This window comes from Babylonia areolata, chromosome 19, assembly GCF_041734735.1.
Source record: "Babylonia areolata isolate BAREFJ2019XMU chromosome 19, ASM4173473v1, whole genome shotgun sequence".
Taxonomy (NCBI): domain Eukaryota; kingdom Metazoa; phylum Mollusca; class Gastropoda; order Neogastropoda; family Buccinidae; genus Babylonia; species Babylonia areolata.
Window position 1 is genome coordinate 63,372,531 of NC_134894.1, and position 10,701 is coordinate 63,383,231.

Consider the following 10,701-nt stretch of genomic DNA (forward strand, 5'->3'; position numbering starts at 1 on the left):
TGGTGGTGGTAGTGATGGTTAGGATGGTGATGATGATAGTGACGATGATGTTGATGATGATGCTGGTGGTGGTAGTGGTGGTGGTGGTGGTGCTGATGATTGTTACGATTGCGGTTATGATCGTGGTGGTTGATCTTCATTATGACAATGACATCATTAACGATGACAATGGCAATGCAAATGCAGCATCAATGATGGTAGGAATAATATTGATGAATAATGTTCACGTGTGTTTGTGTGTGTGTGTGTATGTGTGTGTGTGTGTGTGTTGTGTGTGTGTGTGTGTGTGTGTGTGTGTGTGTGTGTGTGTGTGTGTGTGTGTGTGTGTGTGTGTGTGTGTGTGTGTGTGTTGCAGAACCGTGGAGATGGCAACCTGTTTCCTTTGGACGAACACAAAAACTTTGAACTGGAAAACTACGATCTTATTGAAACCTGGAAGGTGAATTACTTGTCCCCCCTCTCTCTCTCTCCGTCTCTCTATCTCTGTCTCTCTCTTCTATCTTTTTTTTCTCTCTCTCTTTTTCTCCCTTCTCTCACTATCTCTCTCTCCCTCCCCTCTCTCAGCCTCTCTCTCTTTCTCTCTTTGTCTGTGTCTCCCCCCCTCTCTCCCTCTCTCTCTCCTTCCATCCTCCTCCTTCTCCTTTTTCTGTTTTTCTTTCTCTCTTTCTCCCTGCCTCTCTCTTTCTTATTCTCTCTCTCCCTCCTCCCTCTCTCTCTCTCTCTGTCTCGCTCTCTCTCTCTCTCTCTCTCTCTCTCTCTCCTTCCCTCCCTCCTCTCTCATTCTCCCTCTCTCTCGCTCTCCCTCCCACCCTCTTTCTCCCTCCCTCTCCTCCCCTTTCTTTCTTTTTTTTTCTCTCTCTCTCCCTTTCTCCCCCCTTCTCTCTCTTTGTTTCTCCCCCTCTCTTTCTCTTTCTCTCTCTTTCCCCCGTTTCTCTCTTTCTCTTTCTCCCTCCTCCCCCCTCTCTCTCTTTTTCTCCCTTCCCCCTCTCCCTCTATCCCCTCCTCTCTCTCTCCGCCCATCGGCGTCTTAACCACTGTGCCCCTGTTCGCACCAGGCGCTGGAGAAGTTGGTGTCGGAGGGCAAGATACGGAGTCTGGGGGTCAGTAACTTCAACTCTGTGCAGACTGACCTGATCAACTTTGTGGCCACGGTCAAACCTGTCCTCAACCAGGTGCCATAACAATAATGATAATAGTAATAATGATAATGATAATAGCAATAATGATAATGATGTACATTTGTAAGTCTCCCTTTGTTCGTCCCTTTAGACAGGCTGCATCTTGTCTGATTCTCTGTCTGTCCGTCTGTCTGTCTATCCTTGTCTGTCTGTCTCTGTCTCTCTCTCTCTCTCTCTCTCTCTCTCTCTCTCCCTCACACATACACACACACACACACTCACTCTCTCTCTCTCTCTCTCTCTCTCTCTCTCTCTCACACACACACACACACACACACACACACACACACACTCATACACATACACATAGATACAGACACACACAATACATATGCATACAAATATATATATATGTATGTGTGTGTGTGTGTGTGTATGGATATATATATATATATATATATATATATATAGAGAGAGAGAGAGAGAGAGAGAGAGAGAGAGAACAAATATTAAATCCAGGCCCGTATATATATATATATATAGAGAGAGAGAGAGAGAGAGAGAGAGAGATACATGAAAAAAAAGAACCAGGGAGAGAGACAGACAAACGGAACACAGGAACAGCAGACAGACAGACAGAGACAGACAGAGCGACATGAACACGGGAACAGCAGACTTTGTGTCCTGTCCACCAGGTGGAGTGCCACGCCTACCTGCCTCAGAAGGAACTGCAGGACTTCTGTCACAAGAGACATGTCCTTCTCCAGGCGTTTGCCCCTCTCGGCTCTCCGGGAAGACCCGAACACATGTCAGTGTGCTCTGTGTGTGTGTGTGTGTGTGTGTGTGTGTGTGTGTGTGCCCCTCTCGGCTCTCCGGGAAGACCCGAACACATGTCAGTGTGTTGTGTGCTCTGTGTGTGTGTGTGTGTGTTTTTTCTCTGTGTGTGTGTGTGTGTGTGTGTGTGTGTGTGTGTGTGTGTGTGTGTGTGTGTTTTGTGTGTGTATGTGTGCTGTGTGTGTGTGATTGCAAGCACACTGAGAATAAATTTACTCAGAAACATGCGTTATGCATATACCATTCAGTAATAGCAGTTGTTGTTTTTGTTGTGTTGTTGTTGTTGCTGTTGTGTAGTAGTAGTGGTGGTAGTAGTAGTAGTTGATGTGTAGTTGTTGTTGTTGTGTAGTAGTAGTAATAGTAGTAATGGTAGTAGTAGTAGTTGATGTGTAGTTCTAGTTGTTGTTGTGTAGTAGTAGCAGTGATGGTAGTAGTAGTAGTAGTTGATGTGTAGTTGTAGTTGTGTTGTGTTGTTGTTGTATTTGTTGTTGTTGTGTAGTAGTAGTGGTGGTAGTAATAGTAGTTGATGTGTAGTTGTAGTTGTTGCGTTGTTGTTTTTGTTGTGTAGTTGTTGTTGTAGGAGTAGTGTTGTTGTTGTTCACAGGGTGACGGAAGGGGAGCCAGTTCTCCTGGAGGAGACTGTGTTGAAAACGATAGGAGAGAAGTACGGCAAAACTCCGGCACAGGTCAGTCACAGTACACTGCAGGACAATGGTCATCAGTTCGTAAACTATTCTTCTTCTTCTTCTTCTTCGTTCGTGGGTTGCAATGCCAGGTGTGGTGTAATGTACAGGTGTGGTGTGTACAGGTGTGGTGTAATGTACAGGTGTGGTGTGTACAGGTGTGGTGTAATGTACAGGTGTGGTGTGTACAGGTGTGGTGTAATGTACAGGTGTGGTGTGTACAGGTGTGGCGTAATGTACAGGTGTGGTGTGTACAGGTGTGGTGTAATGTACAGGTGTGGTGTGTACAGGTGTGGCGTAATGTACAGGTGTGGTGTGTACGGGTGTGGTGTAATGTACAGGTGTGGTGTGTACAGGTGTGGTGTGTACAGGTGTGGTGTGTACAGGTGTGGTGTAATGTACAGGTGTGGTGTGTACAGGTGTGGTGTAATGTACAGGTGTGGTGTGTATAGGTGTGGTGTAATGTACAGGTGTGGTGTAATGTACAGGTGTGGTGTAATGTACAGGTGTGGTGTGTATAGGTGTGGTGTAATGTACAGGTGTGGTGTGTACAGGTGTGGTGTGTACGGGTGTGGTGTGTACAGGTGTGGTGTGTACAGGTGTGGTGTAATGTACAGGTGTGGTGTAATGTACAGGTGTGGTGTGTACAGGTGTGGTGTAATGTACAGGTGTGGTGTGTACAGGTGTGGTGTGTACAGGTGTGGTGTAATGTACAGGTGTGGTGTAATGTACAGGTGTGGTGTAATGTACAGGTGTGGTGTAATGTACAGGTGTGGTGTGTACGGGTGTGGTGTAATGTACAGGTGTGGTGTGTACAGGTGTGGTGTAATGTACAGGTGTGGTGTGTACAGGTGTGGTGTAATGTACAGGTGTGGTGTGTACAGGTGTGGTGTGTACGGGTGTGGTGTAATGTACAGGTGTGGTGTGTACAGGTGTGATGTGTACAGGTGTGATGAATGTACAGGTGTGGTGTGTACAGGTGTGATGTGTACAGGTGTGATGAATGTACAGGTGTGGTGTGTACAGGTGTGATGTGTACAGGTGTGATGAATGTACAGGTGTGGTGTAATGTACAGGTGTGGTGTGTACAGGTGTGATGTGTACAGGTGTGATGAATGTACAGGTGTGGTGTGTACAGGTGTGATGTGTACAGGTGTGGTGTGTACAGGTGTGGTGTAATGTACAGGTGTGGTGTGTACAGGTGTGGTGTGTACAGGTGTGGTGAATGTACAGGTGTGGTGTGTACAGGTGTGATGAATGTACAGGTGTGGTGTGTACAGGTGTGATGAATGTACAGGTGTGGTGTAATGTACAGGTGTGGTGTGTACAGGTGTGGTGTGTACAGGTGTGATGAATGTACAGGTGTGGTGTGTACAGGTGTGATGAATGTACAGGTGTGGTGTGTACAGGTGTTGATCCGGAACCTGATACAGAGAGGCATCATGGTGGTAGCCCAGGGCGTCACACACTCCCGTATCAAGGAGAACTTTCAGGTCAACTCATGTCTCAACATGGACACTGTCTCTCTGTCTCTGTCTCTGTCTCTGTCTCAACAAATCCCTAGCCCCATCCTTCCAGACTTGTTCAGTTTGCAATGTTTCTCTCTTGACCTCAGTCCCTCTGTCTCAGTGTTTGGCTGTCTTCTCTCTTCTCTCTGTGTGTCTTCTGTCCGTCTCCCCCATTCCATATCCCCTCCAACTCTCTCCCCCCCTCTCTCTCTCTCCCTCTCTCTTTCTCTCTCCCTCTCTCTCTCTCCCTCTCTCTCTGTCACACTCACATACACACACACTCTCTCCACCCCCCTCTCTCTCTATCTCACCCACCCACTCTCTCTCTCTCCCTCTCTCTCTCTGTCACACTCACATACACACTCTCTCCACCCCCTCTCTCTCTGTCTCACACACCCTCTCTCTCTCTCTCTCTCCCTCTCTCTCTGTCACACTCACATACACACACTCTCTCCACCCCCTCTCTCTTTCTCACCCACCCTCTCTCTCTCTCTCTCTCTCTCTCTCTCTCTCTGTCACACTCACATACACACACTCTCCACCCCCTCTCTCTCTGTCTCAGCCACCCTCTCTCTCTCTCTCTCTCTCTCTCTCTCTCTATCTCCCTCTCTCTCTCTCTGTCACACTCACATACACACACACTCTTTCCACCCCCTCTCTCTCTATCTCACCAACCCTCTCTCTCTCTCTCTCTCCACCATTGACACTGATGTTTGACGTGACACTGACACTGATGCTGTCCTGTGATGTTTGACGTGACACTGACACTGATGCTGTCCTGTGATGTGTGACGTGACACTGACACTGATGTTGTCCTGTCATGTTTGACGTGACACTGACACTGATGCTGTCCTGTGATGTTTGATGTGACACTGACACTGATGTTGTCCTGTGATGTTTGATGTGACACACACTGATGTTGTCCTGTGATGTTTGATGTGACACTGACACTGATGTTGTCCTGTGATGTTTGATGTGACACTGACACTGATGTTGTCCTGTGATGTTTGATGCGACACTGACACTGATATTGTCCTGTGATGTTTGATGCGACACTGACACTGATGTTGTCCTGTGATGTTTGATGTGACACTGACACTGATGTTGTCCTGTGATGTTTGATGTGACACTGACACTGATATTGTCCTGTGATGTTTGATGCGACACTGACACTGATGTTGTCCTGTTGTGTTGACGTGACACTGACACTGATGTTGTCCTGTGGTGTTGACGTGACACTGACACTGATGTTGTCCTGTGATGTTTGACGTGACACTGACACTGATGTTGTCCTGTGATGTTTGACGTGACACTGACACTGATGTTGTCCTGTGGTGTTGATGTGACACTGACACTGATGTTGTCCTGTCATGTTTGACGTGACACTGACACTGATGTTGTCCTGTGATGTTTGATGTGACACTGACACTGATGTTGTCCTGTGATGTTTGACGTGACACTGACACTGATGTTGTCCTGTGGTGTTGATGTGATACTGACACTGATGTTGTCCTGTGATGTTTGATGTGATACTGACACTGATGTTGTCCTGTGATGTTTGATGTGACACTGACACTGATGTTGTCCTGTGATGTTTGATGTGACACTGACACTGATATTGTCCTGTGATGTTTGATGTGACACTGACACTGATGTTGTCCTGTGATGTTTGATGTGACACTGACACTGATGTTGTCCTGTGATGTTTGATGTGACACTGACACTGATGTTGTCCTGTGGTGTTGATGTGACACTGACACTGATATTGTCCTGTGGTGTTTGACGTGACACTGACACTGATGTTGTCCTGTGATGTTTGACGTGACACTGACACTGATGTTGTCCTGTGATGTTTGATGTGACACTGACACTGATATTGTCCTGTGATGTTTGACGTGACACTGACACTGATGTTGTCCTGTGATGTTTGATGTGACACTGACACTGATATTGTCCTGTGATGTTTGATGTGACACTGACACTGATGTTGTCCTGTGGTGTTTGATGTGACACGACACTGATATTGTCTTGTGATGTTTGATGTGACACTGACACTGATGTTGTCCTGTGATGTTTGATGTGACACTGACACTGATATTGTCCTGTGATGTTTGATGTGACACTGACACTGATGTTGTCCTGTGGTGTTTGATGTGACACACACTGATATTGTCTTGTGATGTTTGATGTGACACTGACACTGATGTTGTCCTGTGATGTTTGATGTGACACTGACACTGATATTGTCCTGTGATGTTTGATGTGACACTGACACTGATGTTGTCCTGTGGTGTTTGATGTGACACACACTGATATTGTCTTGTGATGTTTGATGTGACACTGACACTGATGTTGTCCTGTGATGTTTGATGTGACACTGACACTGATGTTGTCCTGTGATGTTTGATGTGACACTGACACTGATGTTGTCCTGTGATGTTTGATGTGACACTGACACTGATGTTGTCCTGTGATGTTTGATGTGACACTGACACTGATATTGTCCTGTGGTGTTGATGTGACACTGACACTGATGTTGTTCTGTGATGTTTGATGTGACACACACTGATATTGTCCTGTGATGTTTGATGTGACACTGACACTGATGTTGTCCTGTGATGTTTGATGTGACGCTGACACTGATGTTGTCCTGTGATGTGTGACGTGCAGGTGTTTGACTTCAACCTGTCAGCAGAGGACATGGCCAACATTGACTTGCTGCGCTGTGACCACCGTTTCTTTACCTTCCACCACATGTCAGTGCTCTGTGTGTGTGTGTGCGTGCGTGCGTGTGTGTGTGTGTGTGTAGCTGTGTGTGTGTGTGTGTGTGAATAGCTGTGTGTGTGTGTGTGTGAATAGCTGTGTGTGTGTGCGTGTGTGCATGTGTGTGTGTGCGTGTGCGTGTGCGCGTGTGTGTGTGTGTGTGTGTGTGCGTGCGTATGTATGTGTGCGAAACTTGGACAGTGTACCAACGACACGCCAAGAAGCTGAGCCACTTCCACACAACAACGTCTCAGGAAGCTACTGAACATCAAGTGGCAAGACAGGACCCCAGACACGGAGGTGCTTGCAAAAACCACCCTTCCCAGCATCTTCACCATCCTGATGCAGTCCCAGCTTCGCTGGGCTGGACACGTGGCGCGCATGCCAGACCATCGGCTGCCCAAAAGGCTCTTCTATGGCGAGCTGCAACAAGGGAAGAGATCACACGGAGGTCAGAAGAAGCGCTTCAGAGATACTCTGAAAGTCTCTCTGAAAGCGTTTGATATCAACCCTGACTCCTGGGAGGAATCTGAAGTGGACCGTGACAAATGGCGCGCTGCTGTGCACAAAGGCGCCAGGTTGTGCGAGGCCAACAGGACTGCTGCAGCTGTTCAGAAAGTCACGGGCAAACAAGCTCCCTGACAATGATATGCCTGTCTTTGTCTGCCCCATCTGTCAGCGAACATTTCGTGCGCAGATTGGACTATCATTGTACATTATATATAACATGTGGTGCCAACTGTGTGGTCACATATGTTATTCGGGTTGTGTCACTATGTAACATGGTGCACCTAAAGTAGCAGATGTTTTCTAATGCCGGCATGGTAACTGGGTTTTTTTGTCTGGCGTGTGTGTGTGTGTGTGTGTGTGTGCATGCGTGCGTGTTTGGATAAGACTGTTTGTACGTGTGTATGGCTGTGTGTGTCTTTGTTTGCGTGTGTGAGCGCGCGTATGTGTGTGTGTGTGTGTGTGTGTGTGTGTGTGCGCGCGCGTGCATGTGTTTGTATGTGTGTGCGTGGCTGTGTGTGTGTGTGTGTGTGTGTGTGTTTGTGTCTGTCTGTAAGTGTATGTGTTGCGTGCGTGCGCGCGTGTGTGTGCATGCGTGCGTGCGCGCGCTCGTGTTTGTGTGTGTGTTTGTGTATTTGTGAGTGCATGTGTGTGTGTGTGTGTGTTGCAGGGCGGGATCCCACCCTCAGTACCCGTTCCAGATCCCCTTTTGACGTGCCGTGTAGTGTCAGTCACTGGCTGCGACGGCGACAGCTGGCACACACACACACACACACACACACACACACACACACACACACACACACACACAAGCATTAAAACATACGTTTAAATATATAATCTATCTGTTAAATGTACACGCACAAACTTGTACAGAGAGCCAACAAAATACCCAGCACTTGTGTATGATGTTCACACACACACACACACACACACACACACACACACACACATGCGCTCACACACACACACACACACACACACACACATGCGCTCACACACACACACACACACACATGCGCTCACACACACACACACACACACACACACTCAACAACACGCACGCACGCACACACACACACACACACACACACACACGTCCACCAGTCCCAGAAAGCCCACCTACACAGGAGACTTGTGCTGTACACTGTGTCTTAGATATACGTGACATGGTCTTTGTAGAGACAGCACGTGTGGGCCGGTAGATTTCTGTCGTGTTTCTGATACAACATTCCATGTGTATGATGGCACAGATCAACAATCGTCCGTATCATTTATACGTGCATGTAACGTGGATGCGTGTGCACACATGTTCGTTGGTGCTCGCGCGCGCACACACACACACAACACACATACGTGCACACGCACACACATTCACACACACACACACGCAGCACGCACACCTACACACAAACAAGCGCGCGCATGCGTACTCTACACGTGCGCAAAAATGTACACATACGCACACACACGCGCACACACATACACGAACACACACACACACACACACACACGAACACACATACACGCACACACACGCACACACACACACACACACACACACACACACACACACACAGCGAGCTTATTTTCGTATTTAAAAACAAAAAACAAAAACATGCAGTGTGATTAGGAGCTGTAAAGATATAATTACTAATACACCGAGTATTACTGTGATCATCGTAATTTCTCTTTCTTGTCCATTTATCAGTCATCCCAGCCCGTTCATTGTTCACTGGTCTGTTGATGCTGGCTTCAAATGTCCAATGCTTTTGTGTACAGGTCATAGTGTATGTTTTCATACTGTTGGTAGGTAGACGCTGTTAGGATCTGTATAAAAAGACAGTGGTCATAATGTTGCTTGTAATGAGTAAAGTCTGTGATCCAGGTATTTCCACGTGTTGTTGCTACTGTTGTTGTTGTTTTTCGTGTTGAACAAATATGCAATAACGTATCGCGTCTGTTTGTCTGTCGGTCTACTTGTTTCCCTCTGTGTGTGTGTTTATCTCTCCATTTGTCTTTCTCTCTCTGTTTATCTTTCTCTTGCCCCCCCCCCCCCCCCCCCCGCCCCCCACGCCCCCCCCCTCTCTCTCTCTCTCTCTCTCTCTCTCTCTCTCATTACTTTTTGCTGGGTTCCTTCACATCTTGGTATTCTCTACAATGAATGGACTGACAGGGCTGCAAGAAAAGGTGCAAATAACGAACAGGGAACCATAGAACTTTCTGTGCCTGTGTCTGTACAAGAGGGTTATCGATTGCTAGAAAAAACATCGTGGAGCAAATTCAGGGAATTATACCAGCAAAACGGCAAAGCTTTGAACCATAGTGTAATTAATGTTCAACAACCGGGAACTATCAATCAGTCCAATACATACAGCAATTCAATCAGATTAAGGCAAATTCATACATTATCAAAAATGATACAGCTGAACGCTTTTATAACTAAGTTCAGCAAAGATGTCAGCTGCATATGTGGAGAACATATTTCTAGCAACCACGTAATATTTGAATGTCAAAATCTAAAATGTTTTTTGCTAGAATTCACCGAAAGGTCTTTTGAATGTGTTTTTAACAATTCCAATATGTTATTTGTTATTGCAGAAGGTTTGCTGCGTAGTCCTATCGGACATTTGTTATAGTCGTTATAGTTGTTTGATGTTGGCGTTTATAACACACACACTTCTACCCCCTCCCACAGCCCCTACCCCCCCCCCCTCCACACACACACACACACACATTCTTCCCCCTCCCCCTCCCACTACCCCTACCCCCTCCAGGTTTTGTTTTTTTTTCGTCTAATATCGCTTCAAGTGGAAAGACGTTAAACTGAAGACGACAACAACAACAACACACACACACACACACACACACACACACACAGAAATTGGGCTTTTATGTCTGGCATGTGTGTGTATGTGTGTGCGTGTGTGTGTGTGTACATACATACATACATGAAAACAAATTTCTGCCAGTCATACTATATAGTGCACTTTGCACCCCGTCACATAACAACGTATGTCAGTGATGCCAGTGACCTTTCATGTCTGTGTCATTAGTACGTGCAAACCTTCAACACTCAACAATCATTTCTTTCTCCTGGTCAGTTAAAGCCACACACACACACACACACACACACACACACTGCCACCCTTAATTGTTGCTAATGGTCCGTGACGATGGAAGGGAGATAAAAACTGAACAACGTACCAATTATCTACACTTGGCTTAAGCGTGAGTCTTATCTCATCATCAGTTCAAGTAACATGACTTGACAGTTTTTCAGGATTT

General features: G+C 46.6%; 1 protein-coding gene across 2 annotated transcripts in view; it reads left to right on the plus strand.

Annotated features, from left to right (window-relative positions):
* Window positions 1-8,236, plus strand: part of LOC143293924 (aldo-keto reductase 1B-like) — a 13,258-nt gene extending 5,022 nt beyond the window's left edge. For both annotated transcript variants that reach the window (XM_076605313.1, XM_076605312.1), the window contains 7 exons: window positions 356-439; window positions 1,056-1,172; window positions 1,814-1,926; window positions 2,557-2,638; window positions 4,045-4,128; window positions 6,814-6,899; window positions 8,084-8,236. In XM_076605313.1, coding sequence (XP_076461428.1) covers window positions 356-439; window positions 1,056-1,172; window positions 1,814-1,926; window positions 2,557-2,638; window positions 4,045-4,128; window positions 6,814-6,899; window positions 8,084-8,126 — 609 coding nt within the window. In that variant the 3' untranslated portion in view covers window positions 8,127-8,236. The remainder of the gene's footprint in view (window positions 1-355; window positions 440-1,055; window positions 1,173-1,813; window positions 1,927-2,556; window positions 2,639-4,044; window positions 4,129-6,813; window positions 6,900-8,083) is intronic.
* Window positions 8,237-10,701: the final 2,465 nt, after the last annotated feature.